The 20,230-nt window shown below is 48.9% G+C and overlaps 1 protein-coding gene across 1 annotated transcript in view; it reads right to left on the bottom strand.

Moving 5' to 3' along the window:
* LOC137620494 (putative methyltransferase C9orf114) overlaps window positions 1-20,230 on the bottom strand; it is a 67,263-nt gene that overhangs the window by 32,234 nt on the left and 14,799 nt on the right. Inside the window, exon 2 of the mRNA XM_068350663.1 lies at window positions 12,507-12,934. Coding sequence (XP_068206764.1) covers window positions 12,507-12,915 — 409 coding nt within the window. The 5' untranslated portion in view covers window positions 12,916-12,934. The remainder of the gene's footprint in view (window positions 1-12,506; window positions 12,935-20,230) is intronic.

Here is a 20,230-nt window from a genome sequence, read left to right as displayed (position 1 = left end):
ACATGAAGTCTCGCGGTCTCACTGCGAGTCTGACCGTGTTTGCCGTCTCCATGCTGAACGGGGTCTGCTTGACAAACCTGTTCAGAGCTGAGAGGTCGATGACTGGTCTCCAGCCTCCAGACGCCTTCTTTACAAGAAAGAGACGATTGTAGAAGCCTGGAAACCCGTCGACGACCTCTTGGAGAGCGTCCTTCTTCAACATGGTCTCGACTTCTGCCCAAAGGGCTTGCCCTCTTGCCGATCCCATGGCAGGAGAGCTCAACGACACTGGATTCGCTGTCAGGGGAGGTAGAGATGTTATGAACGGGACGCGATATCCTTGGGTGATCACGGAGATCGTCCAGGAATCGGCCCTGAGTTGCTGCCACCTGTCCGTGCAACTTAGGAGGCATCCCCCCACTAGTGGATATGCGGGGGGACTGCCAATCTTAGCGTTTGTGGCCTCGGCCACTCCCCCTAGGATTTTTGCCTCCCCTAGAGGACTTCTTGCCTTTCCTGTCCTTGATGGGAAAGGGCTGTTTTGACACCACTGCCTTTGCTGCTACTGCCGGCTTTGTCGTCTTTGCAGGGCGAGGTTGTTAAGGTGCTGGAGGCTTATAGGGCTTTGATTTTAAAGCCCTCTGGAGGAGGGAGTGCGCGTTGGCGCGCAGGCGACCATTGGCGCATAGGAGAGGTCGCGTTGGCGCGTGGGCGAACGATGGCGCGCAGGAGAAGGAGCTCGTGGGCGCGTAGGTGAAGGGGCGCGTTGGCGTGTTGGTGCGCGTTCTGGAGACCTCGGACGGAGTGCAGCCACAGGATCCTGAAGGGCCCGTAAGGGCGAAGCCGTAGGGCGCGTGCGTGCAGGGGGAATATCCCTAGCGCGCGGGCGCGCAGGAGGGCGCTCATCAGGCACAGAAGTTCTGGCAGTGGGCGCGTGGGCGCGCGATGGCGCGTAGGCAAGGGATGGCGAGCAGGCGAGGTCTGATGGCCCGTCGGCGATCGTGGAGGAGAGCGTTGGCAAGCAGGAGAGGAAGAAGATTTCCCTTTGGAGCCCTGATCCGAAGATCGAGGGCGAGCAGGCAAGCGTTGGCGAGTAGGAGAGCGCTGGCGAGCAGGAGAGTGCTGGCGAGCAGGAGAGCGCTGGCGAGCAGGAGAGCGCTGGCGCACAGGAGATCGCTGACGAGCAAGAGAGCGCTGACGAGCAGGAGACCGAGGGCGTCCATGGCGTGCATCAGGCCGAGGGCGCGCAGAGGTCCGTTGGCGAGCAGGAGATCGTGCGCGCGTAGTCTCTGGAACTGCAGGACGAACAGGAGATCGTGGGCGTGCAGGAGAGTGCTGGCGAGATGAGACTGCAACCGGAGGGCACTGGCCCACAGGCGAACATTGGCGCACAGGGGAAACCTGGCGCTCAGGGGAAACCTGGTGCTTAAGGGACTTGCACACAATGTGTGAAAGCCCCTTTTGCCCCGGAGGGACCGGTGCCCGTTGGAAAACGGGATGGGTGGGCGCCCACAGCGCATCAGCAGCCAGGAAAGGTGAGGGCAGGTCAGCAGGTCTGGCAGGCGTAGGAGATCGCGAACGATCTGCGGAAAGGTCCAGGTCCAAGGAAGTAGCAGGAACAGTAGCTGAAGGACGAGGTTCCTCTGCAGGGGACTGGGAGGATGAAGATCCGAAGAGGCGCCTTCTAACACCCTTGTGATGAGAAGGAAGACCTCGGCGACGAAGAGGAAGGCGAGCCTTACGTCGGATACGTCCTCTGGGAGCGGCAAACCATCGGAAGTCCTCCGAAGAGGAGTCTCTGTCAGTGAACTCCCGGGGGGGGGGGGGGGGGGGGGGGATTACCCGCAGGAGAGACCATTGGACTTAGTTCCTCCCTCGAAGGATGTTCGGAGGGGGGAGCTTAGCCTTCAGCTACAACAGGAGCAGAGGTTTGAACACTCTCATTGGAAGCCTCTGCCACAACAGCCTTGACAATAGACAGAGGGTCAACCTCTGCTACCGCCGGTGACTGTTTGACAGCTGCACCCAACCTGATCATGTCAAACAGGGCTTCCTTGGAGGGTGAACCCTTAAGCCCCAAGGAAGCCCAAAGCTGCAAAAGATCATCATTATTAACATCAGGAGAAATAATTAAATCTTCCCTCAGGGGAGGGGGAGGAGCTGCCTTGCTATGGGAGGCAACTCCCTCTCCCAAACCCCAAGATCGGTCAACAACAGTACGGCCTACGCTACCACTCGACGGCCTCTCACGAGAAGCCGACCGAATGGGAGCTTTGGAGGGGGTTTGGGCTACGGAAGAAGAGTCCTTAGGATTTTCCTTCTTCAAAGAAACCTTTGAAGGAGAAATATCTCGTTTGGACTTCTTCCGGCGCCGGGAAAACCTCTCCCACTGGGAGGTAGGCCACTCCCTACATTCAATACATACGTTATCACTCTCACTCCGTTGACCCCTACAATAAGGGCATAATGTGTGTGGATCCGTGTCGATTGAAGACATGAAGGTCCCACAAGGGTGGTCAGGTAACACAGGGCACTTCCGCATTGTAGAGGCCAACTTCACAACACTCTAGAAAAGAAAAAGCAAAAGCAATGATTAATGGCTGTCGTGTAGGAGAGGGTGACAGCGGACACGTCTGACTAGCACCCGAGCCGTAAGCAAAGTGAGCTTAAACACAGGTGTGTGAGGGGGGAGGGTAGGTAACTACCCTCCCTACCCCCTGCTAACTAGCGGTGGGGTAGTAAACCCTTGTTAAATTTTAATGGCTCGTCCTTTCGGCGTAGACTTTAAATAGCGTGGTTTGTATTCCAGTTACGGAACAAATGATTTTCATGACTGTTTGCCTACTTAGCACTACTCAAGTTCTTGGAACATAACCAAACTCTTATATTTCCAGCTTAGATACACCTATCTATAAAATAATCTAATAGCCAGGCCTTCTCCATCATGAGGCTCAATACCACACAGTTTTCTAGAAATTTTATTCCAGCTGTTGGGATTGCAAGTGATGTATGTGGCAAGAAGGTTGTTGGAGGCAGCATGAGGAAGGGCAGTGAATGGTGGAATGAAGGAGTGAAGGTAAAAGTGGAAGAGAAAAAGAGGGCTTTTGAAGAATGGCTGCAGAGTAATAGTATAGAGAAGTATGAAAAATATAGAGAGAAAAATGTGGAAGTAAAGCGCAAGGTACGTGAGGCAAAGAGGGCAGCTGACCTGAGGTGGGGTCAGGGATTGGGTCAGTCATATGAAGAGAATAAGAAGAAGTTTTGGAAAGAAGTGAAGAGAGTAAGGAAGGCTGGCGCAAGAATTGAAGAGACAGTGAAAGATGGAAATGGAAGGTTGTTAAAAGGAGAGGAGGCAAGGAAAAGGTGGGCGGAATATTTTGAAAGTTTGCTGAATGTTGAGGATAATAGGGAAGCAGATATAATTGCTGTTCCAGGTGTTGAGGTGCCAGTGATGGGAGATGAGAATGAGAGAGAGATTACAATAGATGAAGTGAGGAGAGCACTAGATGAAACGAGAGTAGGAAAAGCATCTGGTATGGATGGTGTGAAAGCTGAGATGTTGAAGGAAGGGGGTGTGACTGTACTTGAATGGTTGGTGAGATTGTTTAATATGTGTTTTGTGTTGTCAATGGTACCAGTAGATTGGGTTTGTGCATGTATTGTACCACTATATAAGGGTAAGGGAGATGTGCATGAGTGTTGTAATTCAAGAGGTATTAGTTTGTTGAGTGTAGTTGGAAAAGTGTATGGTAGAGTATTGATTAATAGGATTAAGGATAAAACAGAGAATGCAATCTTGGAAGTACAGGGTGGTTTTAGAAGAGGTAGGGGTTGTATGAATCAGATTTTTACAGTTAGGCAGATATGCGAGAAATATTTAGCAAAAGGTAAGGAGGTGTATGTTGCATTTATGGATCTGGAGAAAGCATTTGATAGAGTTGATAGGGAAGCAATGTGGAATGTGATGAGGTTATATGGAGTTGGTGGAAGGTTGTTGCAAGCAGTGAAAAGTTTCTACAAAGGTAGTAAAGCATGTGTTAGAATACGAAATGAAGTGAGTGATTGGTTTCCGGTGAGAGTGGGGCTGAGACAGGGATGTGTGATGTCGCCGTGGTTGTTTAACTTGTATGTTGATGGAGTGGTGAGAGAGGTGAATGCTCGAGTGCTTGGACGAGGATTAAAACTGGTAGACGAGAATGACTATGAATGGGAGGTAAATCAGTTGTTGTTTGCAGATGATACTGTACTGGTTGCAGACACAGAAGAGAAGCTTGACCGATTAGTGACAGAATTTGGAAGGGTGTGTGAGAGACGGAAGTTGAGAGTAAATGTGGGTAAAAGTAAGGTTATGAGATGTACGAGAAGGGAAGGTGGTGCAAGGTTGAATGTCATGTTGAATGGAGAGTTACTTGAGGAGGTGGATCAGTTTAAGTACTTGGGGTCTATTGTTGCAGCAAATGGTGGAGTGGAAGCAGATGTACGTCAGAGAGTGAATGAAGGTTGCAAAGTGTTGGGGGCAGTTAAGGGATAAGTAAAAAATAGAGGGTTGGGCATGAATGTAAAGAGAGTTCTATATGAGAAAGTGATTGTACCAACTGTGATGTATGAATCGGAGTTGTGGGGAATGAAAGTGATGGAGAGACAGAAATTGAATGTGTTTGAGATGAAGTGTCTAAGGAGTATGGCTGGTGTATCTCGAGTAGATAGGGTTGGGAACGAAGTGGTGAGGGAGAGAACGGGTGTAAGAAATGAGTTAGCGGCTAGAGTGGATATGAATGTGTTGAGGTGGTTTGGCCATGTTGAGAGAATGGAAAATGGTTGTCTGCTAAAGAAGGTGATGAATGCAAGAGTTGATGGGAGAAGTACAAGAGGAAGGCCAAGGTTTGGGTGGATGGATGGTGTAAGAAAGCTCTGGGTGATAGGAGGATAGATGTGAGAGAGGCAAGAGAGCGTGCTAGAAATAGGAATGAATGGCGAGCGATTGTGACGCAGTTCCAGTAGGCCCTGCTGCTTCCTCCGGTGCCTTAGATGACCGCGGAGGTAGCAGCAGTAGGGGAGTCAGCATTATGAAGCTTCATCTGTGGTGGAAATGTGGGAGGTTGGGCTGTGGCACCCTAGCAGTACCAGCTGAACTCGGTTGAGTCCCTGATTAGGCTGAAGGAACATAGAGAGTAGAGGTCCCCTTTTTGTTTTATTTCATTGTTGGTGTCGGCTACCCCCAAAATTGGGGGAAGTGCCTTGGTATATGGATGGATGGGTGACCAAGCTGTGGAGTGATCTCCTAATCAGGTAGTTGAATCAGTAGAACTTCAAAAGTTCAAAGTTGCAGCAAATGTTTTTAGGTTGAATGGGCTGACATGAGTCTTTTTATAGTTTATATATGAAATATGTTATTTTCATTAGTAAAATAAATTTTTGAATATACTTACCCGATAATCATGTAGCTGTCAACTCCGTTGCCCGACAGAATTCTACGGACGGGATACGCCAGCGATCGCTATACAAGAGGGGGGGTGTACTCACCAGCGCCACCTGTGGCCAGGTACTGCAGTACTTCTTGTTGACACCACCTCAATTTTTCCTCGGTCCACTGGTTCTCTATGGGGAGGAAGGGTGGGTCAATTAAATCATGATTATCGGGTAAGTATATTCAAAAATTTATTTTACTAATGAAAATAACATTTTTCAATATTAATCTTACCCGATAATCATGTAGCTGATTCACACCCAGGGAGGTGGGTGAAAACCAGTGTACATGTATATCAAGAAGCTAAGTATCCCGTATTTCATATTATCAGTTATTCAAAATAACAATGAAATTATAAGTACCTGGTAAGGAAGTCGACTTGAACAATTACTCTGCCTTTAATAAGTTCGTCTTCCTTACTGAGCGCAGCGTTCCTCTTAGGAGGCTGAAACAACTCTAAGGTGCTGAAGTATAAAGGGCTGCAACCCATACTAAAGGACCTCTACACAACCTCTAACCTAGGCGCTTCTCAAGAACGAATTGACCACCCGCCAAATCAACTAGGATGCGGAAGGCTTCTTAGCCTACCGTAACAACCCAAAAACAACAATAAAAGCATTCAAGAGAAAGGTTAAAAAAGGTTATGGGATTAAGGGAATGTAGTGGCTGAGCCCTCACCTACTACTGCACTCGCTGCTACGAATGGTCCCAGGGTGTAGCAGTTCTCGTAAAGAGACTGGACATCTTTGAGATAAAATGATGCAAACACTGACTTGCTCCTCCAATAGGTTGCATCCATAATACTCTGCAGAGAACGGTTCTGTTTGAAGGCCATCGAAGTAGCTACAGCTCTCACTTCGTGGGTCCTTACCTTCAGCAAAGCAAGGTCTTCATCCTTCATGTGAGAATGAGCTTCTCTAATCAGAAGCCTTATGTAATACGAAACTGCGTTTTTGGACATAGGCATCGAAGGTTTCTTGATGGCACACCATAAGGCTTCTGATTGTCCTCGTATAGGTTTTGACCCTTTAAGATAATACTTTAGAGCTCTGACAGGGCAAAGAACTCTCTCTAGCTCGTTACCCACCATGTTGGAGAGGCTAGGAATTTCGAACGATCTAGGCCAAGGACGTGAAGGAAGTTCATTTTTTGCCAAAAACCCGAGCTGTAAGGAACATGTTGCTGTTTCGGATGTGAATCCTATGTTCCTGCTGAAGGCGTGAACCTCACTAACTCTTTTGGCTGTTGCAAGGCAGACGAGGAAAAGAGTTTTGAGAGTAAGGTCTTTGAAAGAGGCTGACTGGAGAGGTTCAAATCTAGGAGACATCAGGAACCTTAAGACTACGTCTAGATTCCAGCCTGGAGTGGACAAGCGACGTTCTTTAGAGGTCTCGAAAGACTTAAGGATGTCCTGTAGATCCTTGTTGGAGGAAAGATCCAAGCCTCTGTGGCGGAAAACTGATGCCAACATACTTCTGTACCCTTTGATCGTAGGAGCCGAAAGAGATCTAACATTCCTAAGATGCAACAGGAAGTCAGCAACTTGGGTTACAGAGGTATTGGTAGAGGAAACTGCATTGGCTCTGCACCAGCTTCGGAAGACTTCCCACTTGGATTGATAGACTCTACGAGTGGAAATCCTCCTTGCTCTGGCAATCGCTCTGGCTGCCTCCTTCGAAAAGCCTCTAGCTCTAGAGAGTCTTTCGATAGTCTGAAGGCAGTCAGACGAAGAGCGTGGAGGCTTGGGTGTACCTTCTTTACGTGAGGTTGACGTAGAAGGTCCACTCTTAGAGGGAGAGTCCTGGGAACGTCGACCAGCCATTGCAGTACCTCTGTGAACCATTCTCTTGCAGGCCAAAGGGGAGCAACCAACGTCAGCCGTGTCCCTTCGTGAGAGACGAACTTCTGAATAACTCTGTTGATGATCTTGAACGGCGGGAATGCATAAAGATCGAGATGGGACCAATCCAGCAGAAAAGCATCCACTTGAACTGCTGCCGGGTCTGGAATTGGGGAACAGTACAATGGGAGCCTCTTGGTCATGGAGGTGGCGAACAGATCTATCGTTGGCTGACCCCACAAGGTCCAAAGTCTGTTGCACACGTCCTTGTGAAGGGTCCATTCTGTGGGGATGACTTGACCCTTCCTGCTGAGGCGATCTGCCGAGACATTCATATTGCCCTGAATGAATCTCGTTACCAGCTTGAGGTTTAGACTTCTTGACCAAATGAGGAGGTCCCTTGCGATCTCGTATAGCTTCCTCGAATGAGTCCCTCCCTGCTTGGAGATGTATGCCAAGGCTGTGGTGTTGTCGGAGTTCACCTCCACCACCTTGTTTAGCAGGAGGGACTTGAAGTTCATTAAGGCCAGATGTACTGCCAACAACTCCTTGCAATTGATGTGAAGCGTTTCCTGTTCCTTGTTCCATGTCCCCGAGCATTCCTGTCCGTCCAAGGTCGCGCCCCAGCCCGAGTCTGATGCGTCCGAATAGAGATGAAGATTGGGGGTCTGAACAGCTAACGAGAGACCCTCCTTGAGAAGGATGTTGCTCTTCCACCACATGAGAGTAGTCTTCATCTCTTTGGTAACAGGAATAGAGACCGCTTCGAGCGTCATATTCTTGTCCCAGTGAGCTGCTAGATGGAATTGAAGGGGGCGGAGGTGGAGTCTCCCTAACTCGGTGAACAGGGCTAACGATGACAGGGTCCCTGTTAGACTCATCCACTGTCTCACCGAGCATCTGTTCCTCTTCAGCATGCTCAGAATGCACTCTAGGGCTTGGTTGATTCTTGGGGCCGACGGAAAAGCCCGAAAAGCTTGACTCCGAATCTCCATTCCCAGGTAAACGATGGTTTGGGAAGGAATAAGCTGGGACTTTTCTAAGTTGACCAAAAGACCCAGTTCCTTGGTCAAGTCCAAAGTCCAATTGAGACTCTCCAGACAGCGACGACTTGTGGGGGCTCTTAACAGCCAGTCGTCTAAATAAAGGGAGGCTCTGATGTCCGCCAAGTGGAGGAATTTCGCAAGATTCCTCATCAGTCGCGTAAACACCATAGGTGCCGTGCTTAGGCCAAAACACAGGGCTTGGAATTGGTACACAACCTTTCCAAAAACGAATCTCAGAAAAGGTTGGGAGTCTGGATGAATGGGGACGTGAAAGTAAGCGTCTTTCAGATCCAACGAGACCATCCAGTCCTCCTGCCTGACCGCTGCTAGGACCGACTTCGTCGTCTCCATAGTGAACGTCTGCTTGGTGACATAAGCATTGAGCGCACTGACGTACAGCACCGGTCTCCAACCTCCTGTCTTCTTGGCCACCAGAAAGAGACGGTTGTAGAAGCCCGGGGATTGATGATCCCGGACTATCACCACTGCCTCTTTCTGTAACAGGAGCGACACCTCTTGATGTAACGCTAGCCTCTTGTCCTTTTCCTTGTAGTTGGGAGAGAGGTTGATGGGAGAAGTGGTCAGAGGGGGATTGCGGCAGAATGGTATCTTGTAACCCTCCCTTAGCCACTTGACAGACTGGGCGTCTGCACCTCTTCTTTCCCAAGCTTGCCAGAAGATCTTGAGTCTGGCTCCTACAGCTGTCTGGAGAGGAGGAGAGTCAATGTTTGCCTTTCGAAGACTTGATACCTTTCTTGGACCTGCCCCTGTGACCGTCTGGGCGGGTACCTCCTCGGCTGGGGGCTCTGCCACGAAAGGGCGGAATAAATCTAGTAGCAGGAGTATCAGCCACTGGGGTGCGGTAAGTTCTAGGAACTGAAGGAGCAACCTTAGCCTTCCGTGCTGAAGAGGCCACAAGATCATGCGTGTCCTTCTGAATAAGAGCCGCAGACAATTCCTTGATAAGATCCTCAGGAAACAGGAACTTTGAAAGAGGAGCAAAAAGTAACTGTGACCTTTGGCAAGAGGTGATACCAGTGGAAAGGAAGGAGCAAAGTTGTTCCCTTTTCTTGAGGACTCCCGATACAAACATAGAGGCAAGTTCGCCGGAACCATCGCGAATTGCTTTATCCATACAGGACATGATCAGCATGGCCGAGTCTTTGTCAGATGGGGCAGTCTTCTTGCTCAAGGCCCCCAGGCACCAGTCGAGAAAATTAAAAATTTCAAAGGCGCGAAAGACTCCCTTCAAGAAGTGGTCCAGGTCAGAAAAGGTCCAGCAGACCTTAGAGCGTCTCATAGCCGACCTTCGTGGAGAGTCAACCAAACTTGAGAAGTCAGCCTGGGCAGAGGCAGGGACCCCCAAGCCTGGTTCCTCTCCTGTGGCATACCAGACGCCCGCCTTAGACGTCAGCTTAGGAGGTGGAAACATAAAAGACGTCTTTCCCAGTTGCTGCTTGGACTGCAACCAATCCCCTAACATTCTCAAAGCTCTCTTTGAAGATCTAGCGAAGACGAGCTTAGTGTAGGCAGACTTAACAGGTTGCATGCCTAGAGAGAACTCGGATGGAGGAGAGCGAGGGGTAGCAGAAACAAAGTGATCCGGGTAAAGTTCTCTGAACAGAGCCAGGACCTTGCGAAAGTCGATGGAGGGTGGCAATGACTTGTGTTCCTCCACGTCAGATGAAGGATCATCCAGGTGAGCAGCTTCATCCTCAGAAACCTCATCACCTGAGGGTTGAGAAGCGAGAGGTAAAGTTAAAGCGGTCTGCTGAATGGCTGAATCCTGAAGAGCGGGTGCATGCGCACTTGCGGATTCATCCTCAAGTCTCTGTTGAAGAGGATGAGGGCTGGTAATGACAAAGTCATGAGGCTGGGATGAAGGAGGTTCTGCGGAGGTCTGAGGAGCAAGCGTGGTGAGAGGCGACTGTAGTAAAGCATGAGGCTCATGCTGCATAGACTGCGGTTCAAGTTGACTGGGAAGAGGCTCAAGCTGAGGAGAAAGTGGCAGATGCATGCGTTGAGGTGGCTGACTCATAGCATGAGGTTCCTGCCTCAAGAGTTGCGCTTGCTTCAAGGGTTGAGGTGGCTGCGCAGAGAGAGGCTCTTGTCTCACGAGTTGAGGTTCTTGAGGTGCTTGCCTCGAGAGTTGAGGTGCTCGCCTCGAGGAAAGTGGAGGTGGCTGCTGCGAGAGTTGAGGTGGCTGCCTCAAGGATGGTAGAGGTTGTCGTACCTCAAAAGGTTGCTGCCTCGAGGATGGTTGTAATGCAAGATACTCCTGCCTCAAGGGTAGAGGAGGTTGTAAAGCATAAGGCTCCTGCCCCCATTGTTGAGGAGGTTGCTGCGTGGTAAGAGGCTCCTGCCTCAAGGAAAGTGGAGGCTGCTGCACAGCGCTGGTATCTGGCAACTCCCAACGCGGCAGCTCACGCATGGAGGTAGCTTGAGGAACCTCAACCTCATACATCTGGCAGATTGGACTGCGCAGAGGAGGAGGAGCGCTCGCAGGAGGAGGTGTATTAACCTTCTCTGCCTGAAACTCCCGCATCAACACCGCAAGCTGCGACTGCATAGTCTGCAGCATAGCCATCTTAGGATCAACAGAAGTTGAGGTCTGTTGAGGCATAGCTTTAACAGAAGTTGAGGTCTGCTGAGGCAGCGCCTTACCTCTCTTAGGAGGCGTGCAGTCACCTGATGACTGCGGCGAGTCCGAGCTAGCCCAATGGCTACACCCTGGCTGTTGGACTCGCGCGGACTGGACTTTACGCTTAAGAGGTCTTGAGGCCTGAGTCCAGCGTTTTCTCCCCGAAAAATCTTCCGCAGACGAGGATATTAAGGGCTCAATCGTCTGAGAGTGGAAGTGACGATCTCTATAAGATACGCCCGCAACCACTGAGGATACTACTGTGCGCCGATCAAGGCCTGCCGAACCCTTTTGCCCTTCGACATTGCTTCTCCCCTGGGCTTGGGAGCTTGCAAGAGGTCCCGGACTGGGAGGACGACTGGCACGCACAGAAGTATCCTCACGCGCAACACTGACACTGACACTAGCACTAGGCACAGCACTGGCACTACCACTTCCCACTGCACTTTTCACTTTAAGTTCCTTGACGTCTGCCAAAAGGAACTTGTGGTCACTCACTACCGACTCCACCTTATCACCTAAAGCCTGAATGGCACGTAAAACATCTGACATATCAGGCTGAGCACTAATAGTAGGTTCGGGGGTAGCCACTACAGGGGGAGGAAAAGGTTGAGGATCATGGGGGGAGGAATAAAGTAAAGAGCGAGCCGAACTCCTCCTAACTCTCTCTCTCTCTAACTTAGTGGTATACTTGAGGAATCGAATAAAATCAAGTTCCGAAAGTCCGGCACATTCCTCACATCGATCTTCCAACTGACAGGATTTTCCCCTACAGTCGGAACAAACGGTGTGAGGATCAACCGAGGCCTTCGGAAGCCGCCTAATACAAGTCCTACATCGTCTTTGGGGAGGAGCTTGAGAATGGTCGGACATCTTGAATCAGAGAACAGTCAAGGGGGATTCCAAATTAAAGCTAAAGATCGTTATACCATAAATCAAAATTAATCCAAAAGCTATCTAAGCTAAGGGAAAAGCTTCCTGTATAGCGAAAGCTGAAATCTCAGAGCAATACTTCACCAAAACCGTGAACAAAGACTCCAAAATTATAAGCGTATCCATGTAGGTCTTGCCGGAAGCACGACAGAGGAAAAATTGAGGTGGTGTCAACAAGAAGTACTGCAGTACCTGGCCACAGGTGGCGCTGGTGAGTACACCCCCCCTCTTGTATAGCGATCGCTGGCGTATCCCGTCCGTAGAATTCTGTCGGGCAACGGAGTTGACAGCTACATGATTATCGGGTAAGATTAATATTGAAAAATCTGTTTTGATGTTACTGTTTTTAAAATATTTTATCAATTGTTAACCATTTCTCATATTGCTTATTTATTTCCTTATTTCCTTTCCTCACTGGGCTATATTTCCCTGTTGGAGCCCTTGGGCTTATAGCATCTTGCTTTTCCAACTAGGGTTGTAGCTTAGCTAATAATAATAATATCAATAATAATAATAATAATCAACATATGGTCTGGATGCCTTACCATCACTAACCACATATACACTAGTACAGTACGAAGCATAATTGAATATACATACCTAGTGACGCCTGGTTGGCATTTTCTTGTCCACCGTCTTTCTTAGAGGAATAACCGTCATCGTAAACTACTATTTCATCCACTGAATAGATGACCGCTGCCCTTGCGAGCTGGCCAACAACATATGTGCGAAGTTCATCTTTTATGCTCGTCTCGTCGAGGATCGACGCCGGAACAGCTATGCTGACCGTATATTTCCGGGCCTGTCTTGGTTTCTTTACCTTGATGTAACCATTTCCTCGAGTTTCATTTCTGTCGAAATTGTCAAAACCTCCATCGTCATTCCTGTGCCTCTTAAAATTTCCTCTGTTGTTGTCATAGCCTTTGAATTTATCTTGCTCTTCCCATCCGTGGTCACGTTTTTGTTTGTGTCCCCTCGTGTGACCGGAAGTATAAGGCTTATTTGCCATATTTGTAGGTCCTAAAACCCTGAAATAAGAAGTGCTTTAGATTTGGGAATTTTCTAAAATGTTGTACTGTATAATATTGCTGAATAAATAGTTCAAACAAATTCTAAATTAAGACCATTGATATAAAATAAATCAGCTGGGATTCAAAGCATTTTTGGGAAAAAATCAATTGGACCATCAATGTTTAAAATTAGAATAGCAATTAAATAAGTTCATGTTTCATAGATAAAAACCATTACAACTTGTATTTTTAGAAACTGCTGTACTTGATCCTAACCAAATAATCAACCTTAAAATGCGGAAAATAAAACAATCAAAGTTACGGCAGGCAAGTTGGCTGATTGGACTACTTTCCTACCAATATCCTGAGACTTGTTAATTCAATTGTTTTTTTTAACATTGCATAATGTACAACAGCTTGTGCCAATAGGAGATAATTTTCTTTTAAACAATTCTGTGCCATTATGGTTTTTCAAGAGAAGAGATGTTACCAAATACTTTGAGTGCATTAATTGTTGTAGCGACTATTTTTATGGATTAGCATCAGGTCTAGAGTGTCCACAAGATTTTCATTGTCCCCAAGACAAAGAGAAACAACATTGTTGTTCATTCCCTTTTTCAGACTATAAAGCATCTTATGGAAAGGCTCTAATCTCTCTACTGTAGCCTACATAGAATATTGCGACTTTTATTACTCATTTCATAAGTAATAATTGGAACCACCAGAAAACAATTGACAACAATAACTTTTCCCTTTAGTTTTTACGTTGTTACTGTTTTTAGAATGATTTATTGTTAATTAATTCTCATCATTTATTTATCTCCTTATTTCCTTTCCTCACTGGGCTATTTTTCCCTACTGGAGCCCTTGGGCTTATAGCATCTTGCTTTTCCAACTAGGGTTGTAGCTTGGCTAGTAATATGTTATTTTCATTAGTAAAATAAATTTTTGAATATACTTACCCGTTGATCATGTAGCTGCAGCTCTGCTGCCCGACAGAAAAAACCTACGGGCGGAATACGCCAGCGATCGCTATACAGGTGGGGGTGTACATCAACAGCGCCATCTGTCGAGTAGGTACTCAAGTACTTCTTGTCAACACAGAACCAATTTTCTCCTCGGTCCACTGGGTCTCTATTGGGGAGGAAGGGTGGGTCCTTTAATTCATGATCAACGGGTAAGTATATTCAAAAATTTATTTTACTAATGAAAATAACATTTTTCAATATTAATCTTACCCGTTGATCATGTAGCTGATTCACACCCAGGGGGGTGGGTGGAGACCAGCATACATGTTAACATTAGAAGCTAAGTATTCCGTATTTCATTTTAGTAGTTATTCAAAATAACAAACATAAAATTAATAAGTACCTGGTAAGGAAGTCGACTTGAACAATTACTCTGCCTTTTTAAGTACGTCTTCCTTACTGAGCCTCGCGATCCTCTTAGGATGCTGAGCGACTCCTAGGTGCTGAAGTATGAAGGGCTGCAACCCATACTAAAGGACCTCATCACAACCTCTAATCTAGGCGCTTCTCAAGAAAAAAATTTGACCACCCGCCAAATCAACCAGGATGCGAAAGGCTTCTTAGCCTTCCGTACAACCCAAAAACAACAATAAAAACATTTCAAGAGAAAGATTAAAAGAAGGTTATGGGATTATGGGAATGTAGTGGTTGAGCCCTCACCTACTACTGCACTCGCTGCTACGAATGGTCCCAGGGTGTAGCAGTTCTCGTAAAGAGACTGGACATCTTTAAGGTAAAATGATGCGAACACTGACTTGCTTCTCCAATAGGTTGCATCCATTACACTCTGCAGAGATCTGTTTTGTTTGAAGGCCACTGAAGTTGCGACAGCTCTAACTTCATGTGTCCTTACCTTCAGCAAAGCATGGTCTTCCTCATTCAGAAGAGAATGAGCTTCTCTAATCAAAAGTCTGATGTAATAAGACACTGCGTTCTTCGACATCGGTAAAGAAGGTTTCTTAATAGAGCACCATAAAGCTTCTGATTGTCCTCGTAAATGCTTCGTACGTCTTAAATAGTACTTAAGAGCTCTTACTGGGCATAGGACTCTCTCTTGTTCGTTTCCAACCAAACTGGACAGACTTGGAATCTCGAACGATTTGGGCCAAGGACGAGAAGGGAGTTCGTTTTTGGCTAAAAAACCAAGCTGTAAGGAACATGTAGCCGTTTCAGATGTAAATCCTATGTTCCTGCTGAAGGCGTGTATCTCACTGACTCTTTTAGCTGTTGCTAAGCAGACGAGGAAAAGAGTCTTCAAAGTGAGATCTTTAAAAGAGGCTGATTGAAGCGGTTCGAACCTTGCTGACATCAGGAACCTTAAAACCACGTCTAAGTTCCAACCTGGTGTGGCCAACCGACGCTCCTTCGAGGTCTCAAAAGACTTAAGGAGGTCCTGTAGATCTTTGTTGTTGGAAAGATCTAAGCCTCTGTGGCGGAAGACTGCTGCCAACATGCTTCTGTAACCTTTGATCGTAGGAGCTGAAAGGGATCTTACCTTCCTTAGGTGTAAAAGGAAGTCAGCTATCTGAGTTACAGAGGTACTGGTTGAGGATACTGAATTCGCCTTGCACCAGCTTCGGAAGACTTCCCATTTTGACTGGTAGACCTTGAGAGTGGATGTCCTCCTTGCTCTGGCAATCGCTCTGGCTGCCTCCTTCGAAAAGCCTCTAGCTCTTGAGAGTCTTTCGATAGTCTGAAGGCAGTCAGACGAAGAGCGTGGAGGCTTGGGTGTACCTTCTTTACATGCGGCTGACGCAGAAGGTCCACTCTTAGAGGAAGAGTCCTGGGAACGTCTACTAGCCATTGCAGTACCTCGGTGAACCATTCTCTCGCGGGCCAGAGGGGAGCAACCAACGTCAACCTTGTCCCTTCGTGAGAGGCGAACTTCTGCAGTACCTTGTTGACAATCTTGAACGGGGGGAACGCATAAAGGTCTAGATGGGACCAATCCAGAAGAAAGGCATCTATGTGAACTGCTGCTGGGTCCGGAATCGGTGAGCAATAATTTGGGAGCCTCTTGGTCATCGAGGTAGCGAACAGATCTATGGTGGGCTGACCCCACAAGGTCCATAGTCTGTTGCAAACATTCTTGTGAAGGGTCCATTCTGTTGGGATGATCTGACCCTTCCGGCTGAGGCGGTCTGCCATGACATTCATGTCGCCTTGAATGAACCTCGTTACTAGAGATATGTTTCGATCTCTTGACCAGGTGAGGAGGTCCCTTGCGATCTCGAACAACGTCATCGAATGAGTCCCTCCTTGCTTGGAGATGTACGCCAAGGCTGTGGTGTTGTCGGAGTTCACCTCCACCACCTTGCCTAGAAGGAGGGACTTGAAGCTTCTCAAGGCCAGATGAACTGCCAGTAGCTCCTTGCAGTTGATGTGCAGTGCTCTTTGATCCGAATTCCACGTGCCCGAGCATTCCCGACCGTCCAGTGTCGCACCCCAGCCCGTGTCCGATGCGTCCGAGAAGAGAAGGTGGTCGGGGGTCTGAACAGCCAGTGGCAGACCTTCCCTGAGAAGAATGTTGTTCTTCCACCAAGTCAGTGCAGACTTCATCTTCTCGGAGATAGGAACTGAGACCGCTTCTAGCGTCATGTCCTTTCTCCAGTGAGCAGCTAGGTGATACTGAAGGGGTCGGAGGTGGAGTCTCCCTAACGCGATGAACTGGTCCAGAGATGAAAGCGTCCCTATCAGACTCATCCACTGTCTGACTGAACATCGGTTCTTCTTCAGCATGCTCTGGATGCATTCTTGGGCTTGACTGATTCTGGGGGCCGACGGAAAAGCCCGAAAAGCTTGACTCTGAATCTCCATACCTAGATATACTATAGTTTGGGATGGGACGAGTTGGGACTTTTCCATATTGACCAGGAGACCCAATTCCTTGGTCAGATCCAGAGTCCATTTTAGATTCTCCAGACAGCGACGACTTGACACAGCTCTTAAAAGCCAGTCGTCCAAATAGAGGGAGGCTCTGATGTCTGCTAAATGCAGGAATTTGGCAATATTCCTCATCAGTTTGGTAAACACTAGAGGTGCCGTGCTTAGGCCAAAGCACAGGGCTTGGAACTGGTATACCACCTTCCCAAAAACGAACCTTAGAAAAGGTTGGGAATCTGGGTGGATGGGGACGTGAAAGTACGCGTCCTTTAGGTCTAACGAGACCATCCAGTCTTCCTTCCTGACCGATGCTAGAACCGACTTCGTCGTCTCCATGGTGAACGTCTGCTTGGTGACAAAGACATTTAGAGCACTGACGTCTAGCACCGGTCTCCACCCTCCTGTCTTCTTCGCCACTAAGAAGAGACGGTTGTAGAAGCCCGGGGATTGATGGTCCCGGACTATGACTACCGCTCCCTTTTGTAGCAAGAGAGACACCTCTTGCTGTAAAGCTAGCCTCTTGTCCTCCTCTCTGTACCTGGGAGAGAGGTCGATGGGAGTTGTTGCTAGAGGGGGCTTGCGCAAGAATGGAATCCTGTACCCCTCTCTGAGTAACTTCACAGACTGTGCGTCTGCACCCCTGTTCTCCCAGGCCTGCCAGTAGTTCTTGAGCCTGGCTCCCACTGCTGTCTGAAGAAGGTGGCAGTCAGACTCTGCCTCTTGAGGACTTGGAACCCTTCTTCTTGTTGCCACGTTGACTATCGGCACGAGTACCTCCTCTGCTGGAGGTTCTGCCACGAAAGGGCGGAATGAACCTAGACGCTGGTGTGTCGATCCTAGGTCTAGGCACGGAAGGTAAAGCTGTGACTTTACGTCCGGATGACGCCACCAGGTCATGAGTGTCTTTCTGGATCAACGAGGCGGCAATCCCCTTGATCAACTCTTCAAGAAAGAGACACTTCGATAGCGGAGCAAACATCAGTTCTGACTTCTGACATGGGGTGACTCCCGCCGACAAGAAGGAGCAAAGGTGATCCCGCTTCTTGAGAACTCCAGACACGAAAGAAGCCGCAAGCTCGCCAGACCCATCCCGTATGGCTTTGTCCATGCAGGACATGATGAGCATGGCAGAATCCTTATCCGAAGGGGAGGTCTTCCTGCTCAACGCTCCCAAACACCAGTCCAGGAAGTTAAAGATCTCGAACGCACGGAAAACTCCCTTCAAAAGATGGTCCATGTCCGAAGAAGTCCAGCAAATCTTGGAGCGTCTCATAGCCAGTCTGCGGGGAGAGTCTACCAGACTTGAGAAGTCGCCCTGGGCAGAGGCAGGAACTCCCAAGCCGAGAACCTCTCCCGTGGCATACCAGACGCTAGATCTGGAAGCAAGCTTGGCTGGGGGAAACATGAAGGATGTCTTCCCAAGTTGCTTCTTGGCCTGCAACCACTCTCCCAGTACCCTAAAAGCTCTCTTGGACGAGCGAGCGAGTACGAGCTTCGTAAAGGCAGGAGCTGCTGACTGCATGCCTAAAGCGAACTCAGAGGGAGGTGAGCGTGGAGCTGCAGACACAAACTGGTCCGGATACAACTCCTTAAACAGGGCAAGGACTTTCCTAAAGTCTAAGGAGGGAGGCGTAGTCTTGGGTTCATCTATGTCGGAGTGTTGGTCGTCCAAATGCGCAGCTTCGTCGTCATCAGAGATTCCTTCATCCGAATGCTGAGGAGGAAGCGGCAAAGGAGGAGAGAAAGGCTGAACGGCTGAATCCGGCAGCACGGGTGCATGCGTAGCTGCACTGGATCCAATGTCATGCCGCTGTTGGTCAGTCTGAGAGCTGGCAACAACCAAAGCGGAGTGGTGGTGCGTGGTGGGGACCACCGTGGGTTGCGGAGACTGACGCACCGCGTCAAAACACGGCAGCTTGACTCCACCTTCCTGCTGATGCGGTAGCTCACGCACATCAACGGAGGGTGCCGCACGTCGGCTAACGTCAACATGCGTCTGGCAGGGTCGACTGCGCATAGGTGGTGGAGCTCTCACAGCCGGAGTGTGGGAGCAGGCAGCCGCAGTGTCAGCTGGGCGCACAACCGTGGCAGGTTGTAGGCTAACGGGTGCAGCGTCAACCTTCTCAGCACGATACTCCTGCATGAAGGAAGCTAGCTGAGTCTGCATAGACTGCAGCAAAGACCACTTAGGGTCTACAGCGGCTGGTGCGGCAACAGACGGAGTGATTGCCTGCTGCGGAACCACTCTACCTCTCTTGGGAGGTGTGCAGTCTTCGGAGGACTGCGGCGAGTCCGAACTGACCCAGTGGCTACACCTGGGCCGTTGGACTCGCTCGGAAGGGACCTTGCGCTTGAGAGGTCGTGAGACCTTGGTCCAGCGTTTCTGTCGAGAAACCTCTTCCGCAGACGAGGAATGAATGGGCTCACTCGTCTGTTTGTGGGTGGGACGATCTCGGCAAGATACGTCCTCAACCACGGAGGGAACGTCTGTCCGCTGATCAAGGCCTGTCGAACCCTTTGGTCGTACGACATTGCTTCTCCCCTGGGCTTGGGAGCTTGCAAGAGGTCCCGGACTGGGAGGACGACAGGCACGAACAGACGCACCCTCAAGCGTAACACTGACACTTTTCACTGCACTGACACTCACTTCACTTCCCACTGCACTTTTACCTTTCAACTCCCTGACGTCAGCCATGAGTTGATTGCGGTCATTCGCTAATGACTCAACTCTCTCACCAAGAGCCTGAATGGCACGCATCATATCCGCCATCGAAGGTTGATGAGAGCTAGTAGGAGGGTCGGGTGTAACCACTACAGGGGAAGGAATAGGTTGTGGGGCATGGGGAGAGGAAAAATCAATAGAGCGAGACGAACTCCTCCTGATCCTATCCTTCTCTAGCCTACATGCATACTTAAGGAATTCTTGAAAATCGAATTCCGAAAGCCCAGCGCATTCCTCACATCGATCTTCCAATTGACAGGCTTTACCCCTACAATTGGAACAAACGGTGTGCGGATCGATAGAGGCCTTCGGAAGACGCCTAGAACAGTCCCTAGCGCTACACTTCCTGTACTTGGGGACTTGAGTAGGGTCAGACATCTTGAATTAGTCAAAGGGGGGAAATCCAAAATCTATCCAAGTCGTCAACAAATAATCCAAAATCTAATCAATGAAAGTGAGAAAGTATTGAGGATAACTTCTGCACAGCGAAAGCTAATAACTAGAGAGAATACTTCACCAAATAACGTGAAAATCAACTCCAGAAAACAACAGCGTATCAAGTAGGTCTTGCCGGTGGCACGACAGAGAGAAAATTGGTTCTGTGTTGACAAGAAGTACTTGAGTACCTACTCGACAGATGGCGCTGTTGATGTACACCCCCACCTGTATAGCGATCGCTGG

Source organism: Palaemon carinicauda, chromosome 27 (genome assembly GCF_036898095.1).
Source record: "Palaemon carinicauda isolate YSFRI2023 chromosome 27, ASM3689809v2, whole genome shotgun sequence".
Taxonomy (NCBI): Eukaryota; Metazoa; Arthropoda; class Malacostraca; order Decapoda; family Palaemonidae; genus Palaemon; species Palaemon carinicauda.
This window is presented reverse-complemented; position numbering and strand designations above follow the sequence as displayed.